This window comes from Cornus florida, unplaced genomic scaffold (assembly GCF_030987335.1).
Source record: "Cornus florida cultivar Cherokee Brave unplaced genomic scaffold, ASM3098733v1 CherokeeBrave_3.0.0_Hap2_Chr08, whole genome shotgun sequence".
In the NCBI taxonomy this organism is placed as follows: Eukaryota; Viridiplantae; Streptophyta; class Magnoliopsida; order Cornales; family Cornaceae; genus Cornus; species Cornus florida.
In genome coordinates, this window is record NW_026775578.1 from 6,971,146 (window position 1) to 6,996,057 (window position 24,912).

Here is a 24,912-nt window from a genome sequence, read left to right on the forward strand (position 1 = left end):
CGGTCAGCTGAGGAGAGAGAGTACGGTGATGGAAAGGGTAGAGAGAGAAAGTAGAGAAGTTAACGTCTCCGTTAGTGGCTTGTTGAGTATGAAACTGATGTGGAAAGTTAGCCAGGTGTCATGTTTTTATTGGATTGGGGGTAGCAGGTGGACATGCTGACGGAGTACCCTTGGGGTACCCAATATCTCCCGATAACATGCTAATAACAGATTATGTGGGCTGGGTACACTGCTAGATGGCCCATAAAATGAATCGTTTAGGGCTACAATTGGAATGGGCTGGGCTGGGCTTTAGGTTTACCCAATCAATATTGTGCTATTGTTATTTATGGACAGGAGAGTTCAAGTTTAGGAACAAATGGTTTCTTGCTCTGTTGACCTAAAAACTGACCTCTGTAGTTCAATTTTCTACAAAATAATACGTAATAAAGCTGACCTCCGTAGTTTAATAGTCTAAAAAAATAATATTTAATGGCTTTAAAAATATAAAAACGGTTTTCAAAAAACTTAAAATAGATTAAGAAAAAAGAGGTTTTTTTAAAGAGCAATTTGTAGATTTTTTTTTTTTTTTTTTTTTTTTAATATTTATGATCTATTACCAACATATATGTAATTGTGTGTATATATATATATATTTCTATTTGTATATATCCACCTTCTTTGGGTCATTTTCACAGTATCCATGGCTCCATTACCTTCCTCGTAATCTTCTTAAATAATTTTTTTATTCAATTAATTTTCGGGGGTGAGTTAAGCACATGGCTCTTTTACTTTTCACAAGTAAGAGATTTTAGATAGATTGGTCGTTTTTTCAGGGGTTATCCTTCGGCACCCTTATCATTTTCCTTTTTGAGCTAAAACGCTTTCTTAAGATAGTTTTTTAGTATTTGAAATTAGGAAAAAATATTTCAAAGAATTATAACAAATCGCTCTATGAAATTAGAGATATTTTCTAACTATCTGAAAATATTTGTAATATTATTTTATAAGAAATGGTTCAAAGGAGGCTCTTTTACGCATAATCTTGGGTTGGGCCTCATTGGGCTCAAAACCAGAGTTGCCCAAACAAGTCTTAAACCCAGAGTTGCCCTAACCTAGCTATAAAGAAACCCTAGTGCCTTATATTATCACATTATCACAGTCCACTGTCGTTGCAGAGGAAAGAGAGACAGAGGAAAGAGATATGGTGTCCGGATCTGGAATCTGCGCTCGGCGAGTGGTGGTGGACGCTCGCCACCACATGCTCGGCCGCCTGGCATCGATCTTGGCGAAGGAGCTCCTCAACGGCCAGAAAGTGGTGGTGGTCCGCTGCGAAGAGATCTGCCTCTCCGGCGGCCTCGTCCGCCAGAAAATGAAGTATTTGCGCTTCCTCCGCAAGAGAATGAACACCAAGCCCTCTCATGGTCCCATCCACTTCCGAGCCCCCGCCAAGATCCTATGGCGAACCATCCGCGGGTACATTTTTCATCTCTCTCTCTGTATGTACTGTATCTTTATTTGTATCTTTATTTTTATATGTGTGTATGTAACTATATTGTAGGATGATTCCTCACAAGACTAAGCGTGGAGCGGCCGCGCTTGCGAGGTTGAAGGTATACGAAGGAATTCCTCCTCCCTATGACAAGATGAAGAGGATGGTCATCCCCGATGCTCTCAAGTGAGTTCTTCAATCAGGCTTTTGTCTCTTGTTTATTTATTTTAAAAAAAAAAAAATTTGTGAGATACAGGAATATTAATTCTTGACTGTGTTGTTATTTTTATTTTTGGATCTTTGGTTTGTTTCGCAACGACGGGTTTAGTATCCAGTATTCGTTGATCTTTTTTTTTGTTTCCAAAAAATTAGGGTTTTGAGACTTCAGGCTGGACATAAATACTGCTTGTTGGGTCGTCTTTCCTCAGAGGTTGGATGGAACTATTATGACACTATCAAGGTTAGATTCGAGTTCTTTGTATTGAACATTTCTATTGCATATTATATGAATTGATTTAGTTGTCCAACTGTTGTCTAGTTATTTCCACTTTTTCAATGATAGGTGGTTTTGTATTGATCCATTGTATGGTTAATCAATACTCTGCTTTCTGTATTTGTACTAAAACCTTATGTTGCATGGGGTTTTAGCGCATTCAAAATTTTAAATAACAAACTGGTTAAAGTTTTCCTATTATGTAGACTGTACAATTATTATTTTCTTTTTGCCATTTTGTCTTGCAGTGAACCCGTATGTTGAATGAATTGTCAATTTAGACATGAGTATCACTTTAATTTACCATGTTTTCCTTGGACAATCAGTTCCCTCTTTTTAGGGTTTAACTTTGCACTTCTGATGCCTCCTCCAGGGGTTAGCTGGGCATGGTTTATGCGTTCTCTCTCTATCTCTTACCGAAGTCTACGTCATTCTCTGTCTATGATGTATGGAAACATGTTAATATATATAAATGTACTGTTTGTATTTTGTTTTTGAATTGGTTGTGACAATTAGATTATGAAAATTGGGGCGAATAAATTCGATGTTCATAAAGCCCAAAGACAAATTGTCACAAATCAAGCCCCTTTTGACCTAGCAGTTGAGACTCCCTGAGTTTCCTGCTTTCAAAGGAGGCCTTCTCATATCCTATCGCCTTGGGGAGCAGATCTGCCATTACCTCTTGGGATTGGCCATGAGAAGAACATTCCACACACACATATACACACACATAAGGAAAAAAAACTTCTCAAAAAGAAATAATACCATGTAGCCTTGTTAAAATAATGTTGCCTTCTTTGCCACTTGATGTGACAATTACATTGCCACTTCAATACATGTTTACCTTGTTCAATATTTGCCACATGGTAGGCCCAGTATATTGCAATTACCATGACTTTAGGTAGATAATTACCTCAGTTCCATGTTATATGTGGAAACAACTATGATTTTCTAACACATGGTGTGGTGAGCTCTCATTTTGACGTCTCATATAGTTGCTCAAATACATGATTGATTCTGTAGTGCACCTTTGAATTATAGTGTTTGGCTTGGTTTTTGATTTGATTTAGGTGGTTTCTTTGTGCTTTTGTGGCATGTTACCCCAATGATGTTCAGCCTTTGAATGTTGAGGTTACAGTGTTTCCCCATAATATTCTTGAAATATGGTTCTGCAGAAAGCCTGAATTCCTTCCATATTACCGTAATTTGCTATGATGGAATTATAATACCTTGCAGCCTTGTTAAAACACCTTCCACATTATTTGATAAGTACAATGCCACCTCAATGCATTATTTTCTTTTGCCATTTTGTCTTGCAGTGAAACCTTATGTTGAATGAATGGTCACTTTGGAGATGATTATCACTTTAATTTACCATGTTTTCCTTGGACAAACAGTTCCCTCTTTTTAGGGTTTAGCTTCGCACTTCTGATGCCTCCTCCAGGGTTTAGCTTCACATGGCTTATGCCTTCTCTATCTCTTTGATTTCATCACTGAAGTTGTCGTCATTCTCTGTCTATGATGTATAGAAACATGTTTATGATGTATAGAAACATGTTTATACACACACACACACACACATATATATATATATACATCGAATTTGTTTGCCCCAATATTTCATAATCTAATCGTCACAACCAATTCAAACATAAAATACAACCAGTACATATATATATATATATATACTGCTAGGTCAAAAGGGGCTTGATCTGTGACAATTTGTCTTTGGGCTTTATATACATATATATGTATATATATGTACTGGTTGTATATGTATATATATGTACTGGTTGTATTTTATGTTTGAATTGGTTGTGACGATTAGATTATGAAATATTGGGGCAAACAAATTCGATGTATATAAAGCCCAAAGACAAATTGTCACAGAACAAGCCCCTTTTGACCTAGCAGTTGAGTCTCCATGAGTTTCCTGCTTTCAAAGGAGGCCTTCTCATATCCTATTGCCTTCGGGAGCAGATCTGCCATTACCTCTTGGGATTGGCCATGTGAAGAACATTCCACATGCACATATACACACGTAAGAAAAATAAATAAATAAATAAAAATAAAAATAATAATAATAATACCATGTAGCCTTGTTATAATAATGTTGCCTTCTTCAATATTTGCCACTTGATGCGACAATTACAGTGCCACTTCAATACATGCTTACCTTGTTCAATATTTGCCACATGGTAGGCCCGTTATATTGCAATTACCATGACTTTAGGTAGATAATTACCTCAGTTCCATGTTATATGTGGAAACAACTATGATCTTCTAACACATGGTGTGGTAAGCCCTCATTTTGACTTCTCATATAGTTGCTCAAATACATGATTGATTCTGTAGTGCACCTTTGAATTATAGTGTTTGGCTTGGTTTTTTATTTGATTTAGGTGGTTGGTTTTTTATTTGATTTAGGTGGTTGCTTTGTGGCATGTTGCCCTAATGATGTTCAGCTTTTGAATGTTGAGATTACAGTGTTTCCTCATAATATTATTGAAATATGGTTCTGCAGAAAGCCTGAATTCCTTCCATATTGCCATAATTTGCTATGATGGAATTATAATACCTTGCAGCCTTGTTAAAACACCTTCCACATTATTTGATAAGTACATTGTCACCTCAATGCATTATTTTCTTTTGCCATTTTGTCTTGCAGTGAAATCTTATGTTGAATGAATTGTCACTTTAGAAATGATTATCACTTTAATTTACCATGTTTTCCTTGGACAAGCAGTTCCCTCTTTTTAGTGTTTAGCTTCGCACTTCTGATGCCTCCTCCAGGGTTTAGCTTCGCATGGCTAATGCCTGCTCTATCTCTTCGGTTTCGTCACTGAAGTCGTCATTCTCTGTCTATGATGTATAGAAACATGTTTATATATATATATATGTTTATGTACTGGTTGTATTTTGTGTTTGAATTGGTTGTGACAATTATATTATTAAAAATTGGGGCTAACAAATTCGATGTTCGTAAAGCCCAAAGACAAATTGTCACAGATCAATCCCCTTTTGACCTAGCAGTTGAGACTCCCTGAGTTTCCTGCTTTCAAAGGAGGCCTTCTCATATCCTATCGCCTTGGGGAGTAGATCTGCCATTACCTCTTGGGATTGGCCATGAGAAGAACATTCCACACGCACATATACACACACATAAGTAAAAAAAGAATTTATCAAAAAGAAATAATACCATGTAGCCTTGTTATAATAATGTTGCCTTCTTCAATATTTGCCACTTGATGTGACAATTACAGTGCCACTTCAATACATGTTTACCTTGTTCAATATTTGCCACATGGTAGGCCCGGTAAATTGCAATTACCATGACTTCAGGTAGATAATTACCTCAGTTCCATGTTGATCTTGTAACACATGGTGTGTTGAGCTCTCATTTTGACTTCTCATATAGTTGCTCAAATACATGATTGATTCTGTGGTGCACCTTTGAATTATAGTGTTTGGCTTGGTTTTTGATTTGATTTAGGTGGTTGCTGTGTGCTTTTGTAGCATTTTGCCCCAATGATGATTAGCCTCTGAATGTTGAGGTTACAGTGTTTCCTCATAATATTCTTGAAATATGGTTCTGCAGAAAGCCTGAATTCCATCCATGTTGCCATAATTTGCTATGATGGAATTATAATACCATGCAGCCTTGTTTCACCTTCCACATTATTTGATTAGTACAATGTTGCCTCAATGCATTGTGGACACCTATTACAATGGTTTATTTGGAATTTATCAGCTATTCCTCCTAAAAGGATTTTTGCATTCATGTTTAGCTGGCATAGTCTGATGATTCTCACCCATATTGCATTCATTACGCGTAGCTGTCTCACTCAGCCAAGGATACTGTATAATATGATCGTTGCAATTATATTTTCTTGCAATTTCCTTGGTAATTGTTCTACAAAGACTTGTATTTGATCAGCAAAGTCTAATGCAATTTTTGTCCGCCTTATTCTGTTGTATTTAGGAGCTGGAGAAGAAGAGGAAAGAGAGGGCCCAGGTGGTATATGAGAGGAAGAAGCAGCTAAATAAACTGAAGGTCAAGGCTGAGAAGGCTGCGGAGGAGAAGCTTGGTTCCCAACTAGACATTCTTGCTCCTGTCAAGTACTAAGTTTGTTGGTCTTTGTTAGTTGCTTAGAATATTGTTGAGAATTGTATGTTGGATTTTGTTTCAGCTTTTTTGATTATGCGAGGACCCTACCTGACTTCTATATAGTTTTAAGTGGCTCTATTGTTTTCCAACTAGTGGGTGCCCCATTTTTATTTAATTTACAGGTATAATCTATTTTTGGCCTATTGTCTTGCTGTTTAGTTTCATTTTCATCCGTTACTTTCTCTTTTCCCTGGCCAAGTGAGCAATGGTGAGCAAGTATTACACATTTTATTGAATATCTTTAGCAATGGCCAAGTGCTCTGGGCTATGAAATGGTGATTTAAGTAGTGACTGAGGGGTTCAAATTACTGTTACAATTTTAGGTGAAGGTATTGCAACCACTATAGTGGTAATTTTTTTTTGAGATTGCTGTTTGGAAGGAGCCTTGAGGATTTTTGAAAAGTGATGGCTAATTTTTTTGAGATGTTTACACCATACACTTGGACACAAGTTTTTGTGCTGTGGTCTGTGATTTTGGGTTTTGAATTCCGTCTCCTACAACTAAGCTGTATGACCGTTGGAATTATATCTTGCACCTACAGGAAAATATGAGAGTAAATAGCACTTGTCTTGTCCACCACCAACACCTTTCCCTTCAACACTGTTAACCTGCATCAGTAATGCCACTTCTCAGACGGGTATAAGCTGATAAAAATTACCACTTTTGCATTTCTCAGGCGGGTATAAGCTGATAAAAATTACCACTTCTGCATTTCTCAGGCGGGTATAAGATGATAACAATTACCACTTTGGCTAGATGCAGGACTTTTGCTAGATGCAGGAGAGCTAACGTTGAACGTTTTTTCTATCTCCAGTGAGCTACCAATATCAAATCCAAGCGTTAAAGTTAACGATGTCTTAACTAGCAACAATATTTAGCATCACTTTTCCAAAAAAAAAAAAAAAATTTCTTTTTTTTATCCATCCTTGCACTGCTTAATCTCCGACTTGCACTTTGATGTAGATGAAGGCGACAAGATGATGTGACAAGAAGTTCAAGTTAGTCTGCTTTGGGTAATGTTGTGGTAAAGTTGTTCATAAATTAAGGGCTGATTTTCTCAGGTATGATTCCTATCGTATTTTACCTGGATAGGGTTAGTATGATCAGAGAGATGTGGCTGCTTAGTAGTGATTAGTCTTGGTGATCCAAGAGTTTTCCCGTATTCCGCTGCTACTTATTAGTGGATTAATCTTGAGCTTTCCCCCTATTCCACATTATCCACCCGTAGTTGTTAGGATAACCAAAATCTTATTCTCTTTCACAAAGGAGGATAAGAAGAGGCATAATAATAGGAATTTTTTTAATCAAGAACCCTTTTGGATCATGGCTTAAAGGGACATCCCCATAAAACTCATTTCTTTGTAAGTGAAAGAAGGATTAAGCCGGGAGTTATGAATGTTTAGCCGGGATCAAAAAGAGGACAACAAGCGTCTTGTAATCTAGTGGTACTTTCACTTTCCTAAGGTGAGAGAAATTATTACTTAGTCCTGTTGGGTCCATTCGTCCTGACCCAACCAAATTCAATACAATGCCCATTGTACCCTCTTCAAATTATACTAATTCACCTATCATTCCTTTTATTAAGACCATGAATACTCTATTATATTGCTCAATATGTTCATGGATAATGTTACTAATTTCATAGGCTCGAATGACAGCTGCTTGCGTGTGTCAATTAGTGATCGGCATGTAATAAATTTTTGTTTTTTCTCTCTCTCGGATGGTACATGTAATAATTTTTCGAAAACAAGCCTTATACTATTATTACTCACATGCAACTTGAATGTTCAACTTTCCATGTTATTGTAGGAGGGTACATCACTAGAGCCAAATGAATCTAATGGTATGAATGTGAATACCTTTAAGCTGAAGCAAAAAGCAATGTTCTATATTCATACCTTACTACGAAGAATGGAAAAAGTGGCAGAATTCAATTAGTGCATGGTCAATTTAACTGATGGCAGTGGACATCATTAATATCCGTGTGTTTCCTTAGGCCGTGGAATGTATTGATTGTGGCTTCATGAGAAAGATAATCTTTATGTACTGAAAGTAATTTTCCTTCATGAGAAAGATAATCTAAATGGAGTTTGAATTTGAAAGCAAAGCTAAAAACGAGAACTAATGCAATGATTCATTTCTTGGATGCTGGTTGTGCAAGCATCCGATGCAAATCATTTCTCTCATTAAAAAAGGTGATCTGTGACTCTAAACCTATGAAATGTATCTTCAATTGAGGTTTTTGGAAGGGGCAAGTTTTATTTACCATAGGATTAAAATTTGGCTGTCAAATGTTATGTAATACAAATGGGTCCTAATTTTCAATCACCCATTGATCTCTAGGTGAATTTTCAGTAATTTTATTAGATATATGTAAAAGTCCTATCAGAATATTTGGAAAATATATTCATATATATATATATATATATTTTTACCACATTCTCAAAATGTATCTAATTTTATCCGATAGTATGATCTCCCCTCCTCAAAAGTTGAGTTGGAGTCGGGTACGAATGTACTATGGTTCAGTAGGGGCATTTGCCCCTACTCTAATTTTTTTGTTATTGCATTTTATACTTTTAAATTTGTACTTTTTTGCATTTATACCCATAAAATTTTAAAATTGCTCCACTGAAAATATGAAAAAACCCCTCTATATAAATTTCTAGATCCGTCCTGGTTGGAGTGTTCAAACCTACAAGTAATATTGTAGGTGTGTGCGATTGCAAATTTTCAACCGAATGACAACGTATCTAGCAAGGTAGGTGTCATGAAGTGGACATTTTATGTTTTTGAACTAGAGAGAGATGGAGGGTGGTGGTGTTCTTGAACATAATCAGTTTAGTTGGCCTTTCTCTTCTTGTCTATTATCTTTCTGCTTTTATACAATCATCATCTCTGACCACGCCTTCATCATCATCACTGTCTCTCTCTAGTTTCTCTCTCATCAAGACCCTCCATTTCAGCCCTTTTTATAGCTCACAACAACGTCATTGTCATGACCTTACTTTACTCGATTACACTCATCAATTTGTCACCCACAAAAAAATGACCCATTTGTACCAATCCCATCTTCATCTCTTTTTTTTTCCTTCTTGTTCTTCCATTACATTTGTCCTCTCATGAGTCGTCGTAATCCGAATCAACACTTCTTGCGTAGTCTTGAACTCTTCATGGGGTTGCACTGGTGTCTCTGGTTTGGGTTCTTACTGTTCTGTGGCATTGGCAAAGTCGCATTATGTGATCAAGATGGTATCTATTGTTTGTCTTTTTTATTTTCCTTCATAGTTCACACTCTTTTGGTTATGAAATTTTCAGCATTTACTTTAATTGAGGACTAATTCCTTTTAATGTCTCACTGATTTATGTTGTTGGCTTTCACAACAAATTACATTTCTAGTCTGCTTTGATGCTTAAGAATTATGCTTTAATCAGCTTAATTTGGATATTTTAAATTATTATTGATGCTTAACATAATCTATAATACAGCGCTTATCTTTGCTTTGTGATAATGGATGTATAAGACCTTGGATTTAAACGTTGCTTACATGATGTCAATGGAATTATGAAACAGGTTTTTTGAGTTTATCATGTGGTGGAACTTCAAACTTTATTGATTCTTCTAATATTTCATGGGAATCTGATGATACTTATGTTAGTGGTGGCAACACAACTACAGTCGGTTCCATTGAGGGTACCTCCTCATCTCATCTTCCCGTACGATTCTTCCCGGATTCCCAAGGTCGACATTGTTATAGGCTACCTGTAAAGAATGTGTCATCCTTGGTTCTTGTTAGAGCCCAATTTGTGTATAGGAATTATGACGGACTTGGGAAACCACCAGCATTCTCTGTTTCTCTTGGGACAGCTATTACCACTACTGTAAACCTTACTACTTCTGATCCACGGACCGAGGAGTTCATATGGCCAGCCAATAAGGACGTTCTGCCTTTGTGTTTTCTATCAATCCCGGATGGAGGATTTCCTGTTATTTCTTCTATCGAAGTCCGGCCTCTTCCTCAAGCATCTTACAGAAGTGGAATGGGAGATCTCCAAAATAAGTCACTTAGGAAGTCTTACAGAATCAATTGTGGTTACACCAATGGCTCACTGCAGTAAGAACTTATACAACCTCTTCTTATTGTGTTGCTTAGAGGAACAATGCAAGTTTTTTTTTTTCTTCTCTATTTTACATTTTTTTTTTTTTTTTTTTGAAATAATAGATACCCTTTGGATCCATATGATCGAATTTGGGATGCTGATGAAGATTATGCCCCCTTTCATCCGTCAACTGCGTTCAATATTCAGCTTAGCTTCAATCTGTCTAGTCTTGAGGAGAGTCCCCCTATCACTGTTCTTCAAACTGCAAGAGTTTTGGCACGGGCGGGTAATTTGATGTATAACCTCCCTCTTGATGTTCTAGGAGACTACTATATTGTCCTGTATTTCGCTGGGATTCTTCCTGTGTCTCCATCGTTTGATGTGCTAATTAATGGGGATGTTGTTCAATCAAACTACACCGTGAAGATGTCAGAAGTCAGTGCTCTATTCTTTACCAAAAAGGGGATCAGGAGCTTGAACATCACATTGAAGAACATCAGCTTCTACCCCCAAGTCAATGCAATTGAGGTCTATGAGATTGTTGACATTCCTGTGGAATCTTCTTCAACTACAGGTACTATTACATTTTCAATTTTGCATTCTTGATATGTTCTGTCCATGGATAAGATCATTCATTATACTCATGGTTTGTTGATATCTTTGTTGTAGTCTCAGCACTTCAGGTTATTCAGCAATCGACCGGTTTAGATTTGGGGTGGCAAGATGATCCATGTTTACCTTCACCTTGGGATCGTATTGGATGCGAAGGAAGTTTGGTTACTTCTTTGTATGCAACTACCACATGGGTGATTTGTTGTGTTTTCTTTTTGTTCCTTGTGTTACTGATATTGGCTTTCACTTTGTCTTAGGGAGCTTTTTGACATCAACTTGAGGTCAATCAGTCCTACATTTGGTGATTTACTGGATCTTAAAGCACTGTAAGCTTGTTATTAGCAATTCATGACTCGTTATCATTACTACCATGCTTCTTGCATTTATTTTATGATCTTATGTTCAGGGATTTGCACAATACATCACTTGCAGGAGAGGTACAAAACTTGGGTAGCCTACAGCATCTTGAAAAATTGTAATGCCCCACTAAAGAGTGCTGTGCTTATAGTTCAATTTTTTTTTCTATATATAGCATTACTTAAAACATTGCATAAACTGAACACTGCAGGAATCTGAGTTTTAATCAGCTAACATCCTTTGGTTCGGATTTGGAAAACTTAATTAACCTTCAAATTTTGTAAGTTCAAGTTATCTCAAATCTTTAGGGCTATGTACTTCTGCTGGAAAGTTGAATTAACATAAGTGGGAGAAAAAAGAAAATATTGTCCTTTACCAATATATAGATCCAAAATGTGATACTAATACTGCATTTCATGTTTTCTATGGAGGGACTTGCAAAACAATAGGTTAGAGGGAATAGTTCCCGAAAGCTTGGGAGAGTTGGAGGACCTTCACCTATTGTAAGTAAGCATTATCTGATCACCCAATTTAAAAAATTCAATGAAGGAACTTCACCTAGGTGTAAGTAAGATTAACTGCATCAGTCAGTGATGTACAAATTTGATATACTCTTCCGCGATCTTCAGGAATCTGGAATACAACAAATTACAAGGCACTCTTCCAGAGTCTTTGAACAGAGAAAGTTTGGAAGTTAGGTATGGAGTGACATTCTGGTTGTTTATTCTCTATATATCAGAATTTGATTCATCAATTCTGTGCAGAACAACAGGGAATTTGTGCCTTGCTTTCTCCACATCGACATGCAATGATGTTCCAAACAATCCTTCAATTGAGACGCCACAAGTCACTGTCTTTACTAAAAAGAAGCATGATGGTCATAATCATATAGCAATTTTACTTGGTGCAGTAGGAGGAGCCGTATTAGCTGCTCTCATTGTTTCTCTTTCAGTGTTCTTGTACACGAGGAGAAATAAAACTGAAGTGACATATGGTGCAGGTATGTAAAGTTCACATCATTTTCACCACTGCAAATTGTTGGTTTATTCTCATAAGGCATCATTTTTTGGATTGTTAGGGGCTGAAACACAGATGCGGAACTGGAATGTAGCAAGAGCCTTTTCCTACAAAGAAATCAAAGCTGCTACAAATAACTTTAAGCAGGTTATAGGCCGTGGTAGTTTTGGATCTGTTTACCTTGGAAAGCTTTCAGATGGGAAAGTAGTAGCTGTAAAAGTGCGGTTTGACAAAACCCAACTCGGGGCTGATTCTTTTATCAATGAGGTTCATCATCTAACCTCTTTCACTATTTTACTTTATGTGACACCATTTACAAGGCATGCCAGGCTGATGACCTTTATTTTCTTAATTAGTGACTGTTAGTATATCCTGATTGATCTCAATATAAATTTTAGTGGTGATTGATGGTCCTTTTGCTTGCACTTTGTAGTCATATATGCCATTGGGTGTTTTATAGTTGATACTCTTGATTTCAAGTATAATGGTTTGGAGATTGAAAGTCATGTTCAATTCCCATGGCTTTTTTACCCCGAGTTTTCAGAATTCTCTGGTTCACCTATTAGATTCAATCTAAAGAAGGAATCATCTTATGTAAAGCTGCCTCACTTTCATTTATGGGTTGTTTCTAGGTGTGTCTCTTGTCACAAATTCGTCACCAAAATCTTGTATCTTTGGAAGGATTTTGTCAAGAGTCAAAGCAACAAATACTAGTTTACGAGTATTTGCCTGGTGGATCATTGGCTGATAACCTTTATGGTATGGTATGCATGGAAATGCTTACTGTTTATTTTTTCCTTCAGTCCAGTCATGTATTCAAATTCTGTTAATTTATTCTGCCTGTAAAGCCTCCATTTTACTATTAACAATGTTTCTGATGATTAGATAAGTTACTGTTTCAGGTACAAACAGTAAAAAAATAACATTAAGCTGGGTTCGCAGACTGAAAATCGCTGTTGATGCTGCAAAAGGTAATTGTTTGTGAAATATCCAACCTTTAACCGAAATTTATATAGGAAAACTTGAACAAATAAAAACAAAAAGTAAACACGCACACACAAACAGAAGGAAATAATGAATGAAAGCAAAAACCTTTAAAATTGAATTTCCTTTCCTCAGATGTGAGATGAGTAAGTCTTGAAGTTAGGTCCTAAGAAATCATTCTCATATTGAAGCTTTTGTGCCAAAACAGCAGTTCTCAAATGTGGTGATCGGGATTGAAACACACGTATTAAACTTGCTAATGGGGCTGTAGACAATTCCAATTATCCAATAGAATCATGCTGTTTTTAGAATAGATATATAGACAAATATTTCTTTGGAGATCTAGTGTATTCCTGAGGAATTAGAATGCCAATATATTTTGCCAGTTATAAAGTAGCAAATTCCAGTAAAGTTTTTGGTGGACCATAATTTTATCATTATTGAGAGCTGGATATCCTACTTATCAGGTTATGATTTGTTAATGGAGACCAGAAGATACTTCCTGCCTGATTAACAATTTTGTTCCTAGCTAGGATAATTTAGCATTGTACAATAGATGATGGACATCATTAATATTTAATGGATCAAAGCTGAACCCCTTTTCTTTTGAAGGGTTGGACTACTTGCACAATGGGAGCAATCCTCGAATCATACACCGCGATGTGAAGTGCAGCAATATCCTTTTGGACATGGAGATGAATGCCAGGGTCTGTGATTTTGGCCTCTCTAAGCAAGTAATCCAGGCAGATGCAACTCATGTGACCACTGTTGTTAAGGGCACTGCTGGCTATCTTGATCCCGAGTATGTGTTTCTCATTTCATCATTCTTGATGACTCTATTTTCATCCCTACACTCAATTTTATATCCATGTGCAGGTACTATTCCACCCAACAACTAACCGAGAAAAGTGACGTCTATAGTTTTGGGGTTGTTCTTCTGGAGCTCGTCTGCGGTCGAGAACCATTAAGTCACTCTGGCACTCCAGATTCCGTCAATTTGGTTTTATGGGTAAACCTATAAGTTCTTATCATGTCTGCTAATCCTTAGTTTGCCAATGTACCATATTAAGTGTTAGTGTAGGAGATATAGATCTGATCTATTTATGCTTTTTATAGTTTACATATATCTTCAGTAGTACTATCAAAGGGTGGCTATGGTTCTAATACATTTGTTCCTTTGAGAATTAACACAGTTTTATCGTCCTTCCTGACTTTCGGTTGTCAATCTTACATCTTTTAAGTGAAAAATATGACTAAAGCAAGTGGAACAATTAGATCTTTTTTTCTTTTCTTTTCTTTTTTTTTCTTTTCTATGTTCAAAGTTGAAATTTTGATGGTATTAAAGGACTTTGATGTGCTCTCTCTGCTTTAACACTTGAGTGAAGTTTGGCTTTAATGCTGTGATTCATCGGTTTGTCTTGTATTAGATGTCCCATGTTTTTGGTTTCTGCTTGTACATGATATTAGATGTCTTGGCTAGCCATTTGTTCAACATATATTATCAATAAGCTGCCTTATGTGATACAAAAGACCAGATTTCCTAAGGTTAAATATATCAGATTTGCTTGTTTATGCATCTCATTACTGAAGAGAATTTTGATATTGAAAACCCTGAACATCTAGCAGACAATGATATGGATGAATAAAAAAAATACAAGTAAATTGAATTGGTCACCCACCAATTGCAGGCGAAGCCGTACTTGCAGGCAGGGGCATTTGAGATAGTGGACGAGAGCTTGAAGGGAACCTTTGATATGGAGAGCATGAGAAAGGCAGCTTCTGTTGCTTCAAGGTCGGTAGAGAGAGACGCATCGCGGAGGCCTACTATTTCAGAGGTATTGGCAGAGCTGAAAGAAGCCTACAGCATTCAACTTTCTTATCTTGCATCTATGGGACATATGGATTGATGTTCTAGTCAAATCAACAAAAAATACATTTATCCTAAATTTTTGCATAAGGTTTTTCACTATGGATTATGTAGAGAGAGATTTTAGTCTTGGAGCTGAGAGACATATGTTATTTTGAAAAATTACTACAGCTGAGAATATCTCAATTTATATAATGTAAATCTCTTCTGCATATGTAGTAATGAAAATTTCTTCTAGTAATGCTTGTGCAGAGACTTGAAGATTCTTGTACAAAAGGAAATAACAGTCCACTTTTTCATGTTTGGAAAGAAAACTTGGAATGGTACAACAATTTGGGCACATAGTACTTGTCAGATTACTTTCTCTTGGTTCCTTGGATTCTAAATGTTCCTTGGAATCTAAATGTTTCAGTGGCTACCGGTGCATTTGTCTAGCTGGTTCTCTCCTCCCTCAAAGGAAAGGAAAGCTGGTGCGAAGGGGGGCAGCCCAGCCCAACTTGAAAATATTTGGATTCGGGTTGACATGCTGAACCCGAAATTAGATCGGACCTGGACTAAGCCAAGCCCACCTGAATTCGGGTTTACATTGGGTTTGGATCAGCCTCGGGTTGGTGCTGCCCAACTTCACCCCTAGGTGTGTATGTGACTATTTATGTGAAAGTTATGGAAGTGACCTACACCAATAATAAGAAGTTTGATAAAATGCTGATGATAAAGTGCTTTGTTTATGGGTAACAAATGATTTATCTACTCTTAGGTATCGAAAAAATACATACATAGTACCAGGAAAAGTAAAATTTACAAGTATGTCAAATATATCAATATAATTATGGAAAAGTTGCACCACCTTGTAGTCATCTATAGATGAATGGTACTGAAGTCCATACATTCTTTTTGGGAGTGAGATGATGGAGGGTAAAACGGAAAGAGGGTAATTTCTTGAATTTTGGGATAATTTTTTGTGTTTCATGGGTATAAAAAGAAAAAAGAAAAAAGAAAGTTTGTTCTCTATGAACAAGTAAAATCAAGCCATTGCAAGAACTCACGATTGATGGGGAATCAAGCTTCGTTGCAGTCACAACATTGTTATTGGATGCTTAAGTGCAGTTCACGGAATAAAGTCACGAATCACACATGAGAATAACCCTCTTATATTTGTAGTTAAGATCGAAGTAAAGTCGAGAGTCACACATGAGAATAACTCTCTCACGTTTGTTGTTGCGATTTAGGTCTGTTTGGACGAATTAAAGGTTTGATATTAGAGTATGTCATTATCTCAATACGCACCTAAATTAGCGGAGAGACTTCACTGGGAAACGAGAGTACATCAAAGATGATCTCTTCCGAAAGATTTGTGACTTTTCACGTCACCAACTTCACAAGTACTTATGGTCCTTGGGTTATTAGGCATGCAAGTTTTTTTTTTTTGAGGAGCACATTTGCATTTGAAAGCATGCAAATAAAGAAACGGCTCAAAAAACCAACATGAATGAGTATTCTAATTACCCCCGTAAAGCTAATGAGGCAGGAAGACTTATAGATAAATGATTTATCTAGTTTTAGGTATCAAAAAAATGTATGCATGAGGAAAAGTAAAATATACAAGTTTGACAAATATATCAATATAATTATGGAAAAGTTGCACCACCTTGTAAATTGTAATCATCTATAGATGAATTGTATCCGAGTTCATATATTCGGGAGTGAGAATTATTGGGTTCCATCGTTGCAGTTAGAAGATCGTGATTGGACGTTTTAGTGCAGTCTACGAAATAAGGTCGAGTCATACATGAAAATGACTCTCATACATTTGTAGTTAAGATCGAAGTAAAGTCTGAGAGTCGCACGTGAAAATAACTCTCTCACATTTGTTGTTATGATTTAGGTGTGCTTGGACGAATTGAGCGACACCTAAATTCACGTAGAGACTTCACTCAAGACTCTAACTTTACAAGTGCTACACTACTTATCAAATCAGGCAGGAAGAGTTATTGATAAAATGCTTTGTTTCCGCGTAACAGATGATTTATCTGCTTTTAGGTATCAAAAAAAATGTGTACATAGTATGAGGAAAAGTAATGTGTACAAGTTTGTCAAATATATCAATATACTTATGGAAAAGTTACACCACCTTGTAATCATCCATAGATGAATTGTATCCAAGTCTATGCAGTAATGTTTGTGCTATATATGTATATATAAAAGAAATTCTTTTAATTAATGGAGCCTGCTGATATTTTAAGTCATTGCATGACAAAGGGTCATTACAGTCCCATTTCTCTCATCTCCCTCACGCAGCTTTTCTTTCCTTCTCTGTTTTTCTTTTTCTTTTCTTTTTCCTACAAACTTCACGCCTTGATTTCTCCTTCACCAAGTGATATTTTTTGCTGCCGTTTGCGGCAAATCGGAGAGCACGGCGAGATCTACGCGTGGGTATAAACAATTCCTTATTTGGCCAACTCTAGGGATTTCAAAACTAGGGCACAAAATTTGAGGATTTTCATAATTTTGAAGGTAGGAGTTCTTAATTCACTTTTTCTCGCTCCTTTGTGAATCATCTTACTTGATTTGTTGTCGAGCATATTAAATTGTGTTAGTTTTCCTTAAAATGATCATATTGTTGTAATGAGATATGTGTCTGTGTATTTCAATTGGTGTTACATGAAATAGCATGTTTATATGAATTTAATTTCATGTCTTACTTGCTTACCAGGTTAGAATCTTGTTAAAGGAAGTATGTTATTTCTTTGAAACTTCTTGTGAAGCATGCTAAGTAGTTAAATCTTAAAATTAGTGTGTGATGATACATGTTGATATGACATAAAAGGCATAAACTATCTATGCACTTCATTGGGAAAGAGATAGAAATATATATATATATTTGGGAAAGAATTTTGAAAAGGATTTTGTGAAAAACCCAGTCGCCTAAGAGTTGCTCAGGGACCGCAGCGTTAGTGAGGCCTAGAGGGGACTAGGGATATTGCCCTAGCGTGGTTTTGTTACCTGGGCCCCAAATGACGCCATGGAGTTGACATGGGTCAGGGACAATGGCCAATCCACCTCTCGTGCCGCCATGGAGTTGCCATGGGACGGGTTCACTAACGGTTTGAAAATGATGATGGAAATGGTTTTAAAAAACGGGGAGTGACATTACATGGCATCTCATTGCATAGCATATTTATTTGTGGTATTGGATTAATAATGTGTTATCGTAATCATATTTTTACTCCCGACATGATATGGTCCCAATTTCCTTATTACTATTCATTATGTAGATTCACGGAGTCTCAAGAGGTGTACCTTAGGCACCTCCTACTGAGCTTATTGTCACGGGCTTAGAGTTTCAGCACCACTCTAGCTGCTCCCGTGCGGCACCAAGACGTTGCTTTTACTCTCGCAAGTACTTGGTCAGCCTAACTCCCATGCACACCTTAGCCAACACACTCCCCTCGTGCGCTTACTAGTGTTGTAGTTGCCCTCGCCCTCTCCTCACTTGGCTTGCACACTCACACACACTAAGGCACTTAAGTTGGCAAGGAAATAACACTTCTATTACTTCAAAGAATGCTTTGTACAAGGCTAACACTCAAGCTCTCTACAAGGCTCTCAAGACTCACTCTAGGACTTGTTGTTTGCAAAATGAAGTCCTACTCCTATTTATAGGCATCCCCATCCCTAATGGATGGCTAGGATGCATTCTAACCAACGGTGAAGATTGATTCTCTAGAATCTTCTTCCACCTTCTACACATCTCCATACATATTTACAACATTCTAGAACCCTCCATACTACTCCACACAATTCTGAAGAATTCTAGAACCTTCCACACACTTCTAGAATATACTACACATATCTAGAATCTTCCACACAACTCTAGACTACTCCGGAAGACTCTAGAAACTCCACTTGCCATGCAGTTGCCATGCAGCGTCCTCCTTAGCGTCTGCGTGTCGCCTGCGTGGTACAACCTCCATAGACGGGGCGTGACATTATGCTTACCCCTTCATTTTAACATTTTTCAGGAAATGAGAATGAAGTGACTGATGACGTTCCACAACAGGCCTAATTTGAATTAAAAGACCATTTTGCTATTTTTGTATTCAAGTCCCATATGTTTTTGTAAAACCTTAGTTTGTTACATTTGATATAGAGATTTGTGGACTCTCGTTATTGTAATTATATTTATGGACTATAACTTTAATATAAGCTGTCTAAACGTTGTAAGATATGGATTTTAAATCTTAATCATATATTTTTTGAACTATAATTATGATAATTGGATTAAATGGTATGTGAATGTTTCACCATGAGATGAACTATGTTGATGTATAATGAATAAATGAAAGGGATACTGGAATGTATTATATGTTCTTCGTGTGATGGGACAGCTTGGATAAGTCTTGAAGGGCCAGGGCCATTGTACAAAAAATCATCTGCATTACATATTCCACCTCAGCTTACATGCTGCAATTGATTCCAGAAGCCACCATGTGTGCCCAATGACTTTACACCCTATTTCATTAGCTTTCTCTAGCCTTTGTGCTGCAAAAGAACCCCCTTCTCCTGGCTGGCACCAGTGTGGCGGATCAAGATTATGAACGACTAGGGTAGTTGAAGAAGTTGCATGGGTAGCATTACTTCGTGCCACTACCACCTGCAGTTTTAACAAGAGCTTGGAGTTCTTCCTTGTAAGCTGCCCAAAAGTCCCCACAGAAATAAAAACCAACCCGTTGAAGAGCAGCTTTGGTGCCTGCAAAGGAAACAGAACACTCACTGAAAACTCGATTGAGTAAAAGGATAAATTATAGAAGATGACACACCAGAAACCTGAATTTTGACCACCAAGTTGATGAACAAACTATTGGAAACCAAAAAACATACACGAACAGTATATTCACAAAAGTGGAACCAAATCAGAGAACAGCCCCAAGAAAAAAAATACTCAGATCTCACTTGAAACTTGAAATCTTGTGCTTTAATCCCATTGTCCAAAATCACACAATGAAATTAGATTGACTCAAATTATCAACTTCTCCGATTATTGACACAAAAAATACCTCATTTACCAAGAGCTATAGCCTATAGCCCATTGGTACTTCCTCACCTTTCGCAAGTAGAAAGTTTGAAGGTTTAAGTACCATAAGGGCAAAGTGGGTGATTAAGTTTCTTGCCAAACGAAAAAAAATATATATGGAAATGAATTATTTTCTAGTCACTCTATTCAAGTTCCCAGCCATGTGCAAAAACATAAAAAATAATTGTTATTTCTTTCATCATGCTCTTACATTATCCGATGCCCTCGGTCTTCTAGTTTTGGGGCCATCACAACAGTCATGACTGTCCAGGCTAACTTCGTAAGTTTCTTCTTCCACCTGTTTCTTAGCTTCCATGCATGCTTTTATCCCAGCGGACCCAGAAATCAAGCTGTATCAGAGATGGAAAAAAGGATCATAAATGAGTCCAGATTGATGAACTGGTAACTCAAACATCATATAATTTTCTTTCCTTTTTCTTCTTCATCTTCCAAGGGGGGTGGGCAGGGTGGGCGGTGGAATTATCTTTTTCATTGTTAGTAAACATCACATTTACAATGCAAAAATGACCGACCAATAATTTCTTTCACCGCATTCCGCACACACAGAAAAGTGAAGGAATTAACTATGCTCTTTACCCAGCAGCGAAGATAAAAAGATGAAACAATTTGAACTTAGATAAATAACAAACTGAAACACATAATCAGAGCTTACAGTCAATCTTCAGTATCCATTTCCCATTCAAAATCGCAATAAGAACTTTCAGCGTCCTGCTGCATGCACCATTTGCATCTGTGGCTGCAATCACACGGGTGACACTCGATTTCCAAAACTTGGACACAATTGTGCCACGTATGCTTGCAAATTTGACCAAAAGATACTGCAAATCAGAAGCCAAAAAAGGACAATCAAGTTATTTCAGGATGACGCATGAAGAATAAAACCAACCATCGGAATAACAGCACAATTAGATGCTCAATTTCATGAGTGATTTTCTTTTTATATGCTTTTGCAGATATGATCCTCATCTAAGATGATTATTCTAGCATTTTCATCCCCCTGTATGCACAAAACAAAAACCCACCAAATGGAAATAACAAAAATAAAAGCATATAAATAAGCTAGAAATTTTTTCAGTATGACCACCATCACAACCATGTGAAAGCAAATTAGATTTCAACTATCGTGGGCCCCAAATAGAACTCGTGGTGTCTTTTGGAACCACCAACATTTTTCGATTGCAATCACATGAGATGATCTTCATCCAAAGTCTAATTTTTGCTATTTGAACATTACTATGAGCACATTTACCATATGCAGACTATGTCTAGAAGACATACATTGTTTAGACATTATACACAGCCAACCTTCTCCTTGGCACAGAGGGGGAAAAAAAGAAAATCCATCTAAATTTTTACATTGTACACATGGAGAACCAACCTTCTCGTCAACAGACACAGCAGATCCACATAATAACCATTATTTGGCTCCATTAGGCTCTGCAGCCCGAAAGTCAGATTGCTTCACTGTTCTGTATGCACAATGATAGAAAAGCAGACAAAGTCAGAAACGGCCAAAGCAATAACAGATGAAACACCTAACAACCAGATTAAATATTACAAAATAAAAGAGAAAATATCAAGTAAATTAAAATAAGAATTTTCCAGTTTAAGGAATGGCAAATCATAACCCAAACTTTTTGTTTCTATGATTTTCTTTGTAAGTAAATCAGATTTTTGAAGAAAACTGGAAATATACTTCTTGAGAAACTCTCCCAGGGCAAAAGGCAGAATAGAACTAAAACATGAGCAGTTGAGCACTTAGCTGCAGAATACAAGCACTTTTTACTATGGTTACTCAATTGAATCACATTGCAACAACCAAAGATTGTACCCACTGAAACCTCCTTATCTCCCAAAGTGGAAGGTTGAGGGTGTTAACCACCATCTACTCTAAATGTATGGATATGTTATTTGCCAGGTAAAAAGAAATATATATATATATATATAAAAGCATCGCATTGCAAAGTAGGACAGTCTGCAACTATATGAACAGGGTAAAGAGCAAAGTTATTGATGTATTCTTACAAGGGGCAGGAAAAAACACCAGACAAAAATTATTCATTCACTGCAAATATAGATAGACTGGAGAGTTTCTTAACCCCAAAAATATACTCCAGACAACAGCAACATTATCATTGATTTGAAACAAGTTCTAACAAGAAATTAAGTACAGACCAAATTTAAATGTTTATTCAGACCTTATATTTTATACCATCAGAAGGGTACTAGAACATCAGGTACTAGAACATTATTAATAGCATAATTGATCATGCTTTCATATTGATTGATTCACAAATACACACACATGTTTATATGTAAGGAGTAACAGAAAATATGTACATCTGAGTTGACAAATGATTTTCTTTTTTCCTGGAGTTCTTCTCGGACTTGGAATTGAATTTTTTGTGGTATCTCTATTTATTTGTATGTAAATATTTTAAAAGCAGGTGACAATATTATTTAAATATGATAGAATTTTTACTTGTCTATTTTTCAAACTTTAAATTCAAGTAGGTGTGTAAATTATATTAGATATATAATATAATATAGAATAAACTAATGTAAATAAAAATGTATCAAATTTTTATGTATTATATAAAGAATTTAATTCTGTAATCAAGTGGGATTATATCTAAGTGAAATTGAGAAGAAGAAAATAATAATTTTTGCTAAATAAAAAAATCTGCAGGTACGTCAAACCACGCTATGAAAGGTCCAATTTACTTTTTTTTTAAAAGAAGATAAAAACAATGCCCAATTGTTGATAGATATTGAGTTTTCCAATCTATCAAGAATTTAAAGAAAAATTAGTGTTGAAGACAAAGCAAAAATAGAAATTTTGATTTAATTGAGGGCATAACTCATTTGCCCGGCAAGTAGAGTTTTTCAACTTTTTTCCATTAAATTTGTCTTAAATACAAGAGAGGCAATGCAAAAATTGTATATCTAAAAGCATAAAAGCAAAGGGGATTTCATATATTTATTTGTATGCAATAAAGATTCTACGTATTATAGGTGGGAATAGCACAGGTCTCTATTTTGTTCTTCGGATATGGTAAAGATTAAATAAATGCTCTAAATTATCAGGAGGGGAAGATGAAGGGAACACTCTATTTTTATGACTCTATCTTCCTTCTTATTTATGTTTAAGGAATAGTTAATGAAGGACCGACGCACTACAATATTTGTGTTACATTTTATGTGTAGGAATGGAATAAAAATGAGAATTGAATAAAATGTTTATTTTCATTCTATTATTTGGTTGAAAATATGAAATACTTAAGAATGGAATGATGATAACAATTATATTGTCTGATTAGATTAATTTAAAATTTTTAAACTTAAATGTAAATTTATTTATGATACATATATTTAAACAGGTTACACGAATTGAGCCACCTCAACCCAAAACGACACGAATTAATTATTTACAGGATAAACTACCATTTAATCTCATGACTTATTCCATGTTTTCATGAAATTATATTATAGTAATTTAAAATTTTGTATGAATTCTTGAGAACTCTCTTTACAAAATTAAATAAAATATCCCTTAAAGTTTCATTCACGTTTTTATAAGAAATGACAGACTTAAAATCACTTTAGGTACAATTCTGTTGTTCCTAAGTATCCCTGTAAGCATGTTAAGGCCTTTACACAAGTTATATTAGAGACTAAACTACACCTCAGTTTGCACCAGTTTTTTAAAATAATTTTAGATTTTCTTGTTATTTTATAAAAAATGACCCAAAAAAATAAAATTAAAGAAGACCAAAAATAATAGTAATAAGAAAAGATATTTAATAAAATAAGAAAATAAAAAAAAATACATATAATAAATTCGTTAATACACACACTCACCTTCGCTCATGTACACCAAAACAATCCCCTAAACCATGGACAGTCTCCAACGATGAGACCCGCTCATACCATTCCCACGTATACACACTCAATAAAAAAAAAAAATTAAAAGGTAAAATACAAAGGCAGTTCTATGAGGTTTGTCAAAAGGATATTCAGATGAAAGTTTGTCTATTTTGAAATAATCACATCCCCTTGTGAAAGTTTGTCTATTTTGGAACAATCACACCCCTTTGTGAAATTTGTCATCCAAACAGAGCTTTAAAACATACGAAAAGTTTATTTTACCCTTCAATATTCTATTAATAAAATATCAAAATACTTAAATGACCAAATTACCCTCAGCACCCTATCAATCTTACAACCCATAACCCTACAACCAGATTCTGGCTCCACCACCACACCAAAATCCACAACCACCACCATCCTCACCCCCAAACCACCGCTACCATCTCCACCCCAACAACCACCCCTGCGTATTCCAGCAATTTATTTTCTCTCATCACCACTAATCATCACCACCAATTTAATTACAAGGCAAAAAAAAAACGAGCAACCCATTTACAGAACAGTTTAGCCATCACCGCCGGATTTTTCTCTCTGGCTGTCCTTACTTTCCAGCCACCATCATCCAAAGCCGAGCTCGTCGTCATCATCATCCACGCCCAAGCCATCACATCACCGTCTTCAGCTTTGCACATCACCGAGCTCGCCGTCATCTCCATTACAGCCTCCATCATCAAAGCTGAATCTCTCTGCCGTCACCCTCATCTGAGCCGCCGCCAATTCATCCACGGTTGAACCAGTCCATCTCGATCAGCCGAGTTCTCCTTGCCTGCCGGTGCCGCGCCTCGAACTGTCCTTGTCACCACCGCTCCGTCCACC

General features: G+C 36.3%; 3 protein-coding genes across 4 annotated transcripts; 2 read left to right on the forward strand and 1 right to left on the reverse strand.

The window, feature by feature from the left end:
* Nucleotides 1-1,124: 1,124 nt before the first annotated feature.
* Nucleotides 1,125-6,275, forward strand: LOC132269135 (large ribosomal subunit protein uL13w). The gene is made up of 4 exons (XM_059770191.1): nt 1,125-1,455; nt 1,541-1,657; nt 1,844-1,931; nt 5,947-6,275. Exons 1-4 carry the CDS (start codon nt 1,184-1,186, stop codon nt 6,088-6,090), a joined length of 621 nt encoding a protein of 206 aa, XP_059626174.1. The 5' UTR covers nt 1,125-1,183; the 3' UTR covers nt 6,091-6,275.
* A 2,576-nt stretch (nt 6,276-8,851) lies between these two features.
* LOC132269136 (probable LRR receptor-like serine/threonine-protein kinase At5g48740) lies at nt 8,852-15,391 on the forward strand. Its single transcript, XM_059770192.1, has 16 exons — nt 8,852-9,385; nt 9,708-10,248; nt 10,357-10,808; nt 10,904-11,021; nt 11,104-11,172; nt 11,253-11,321; nt 11,415-11,483; nt 11,635-11,706; nt 11,833-11,901; nt 11,968-12,203; nt 12,282-12,487; nt 12,853-12,979; nt 13,123-13,191; nt 13,817-14,006; nt 14,081-14,213; nt 14,893-15,391. The coding sequence occupies exons 1-16, from the start codon at nt 9,256-9,258 to the stop codon at nt 15,109-15,111; spliced, it is 2,769 nt and encodes a 922-aa protein (XP_059626175.1). The 5' UTR covers nt 8,852-9,255; the 3' UTR covers nt 15,112-15,391.
* A 4,018-nt stretch (nt 15,392-19,409) lies between these two features.
* On the reverse strand, nt 19,410-20,975 carry LOC132268370 (BRCA1-associated RING domain protein 1-like). 2 transcript variants are annotated; one of them, XM_059769225.1, is made up of 3 exons: nt 20,819-20,975; nt 20,357-20,495; nt 19,410-19,821 (listed from the first exon to the last, which is right to left on the reverse strand). In XM_059769225.1, exons 2-3 carry the CDS (start codon nt 20,459-20,461, stop codon nt 19,510-19,512), a joined length of 417 nt encoding a protein of 138 aa, XP_059625208.1. In that variant the 5' UTR covers nt 20,462-20,495; nt 20,819-20,975; the 3' UTR covers nt 19,410-19,509. The 2 variants fall into 2 exon arrangements, with proteins under 2 accessions (XP_059625208.1, XP_059625209.1); XM_059769226.1 differs by lacking the exon at nt 20,819-20,975 and having other exon boundaries at nt 20,357-20,782.
* Between the last annotated feature and the right edge of the window lie 3,937 nt (nt 20,976-24,912).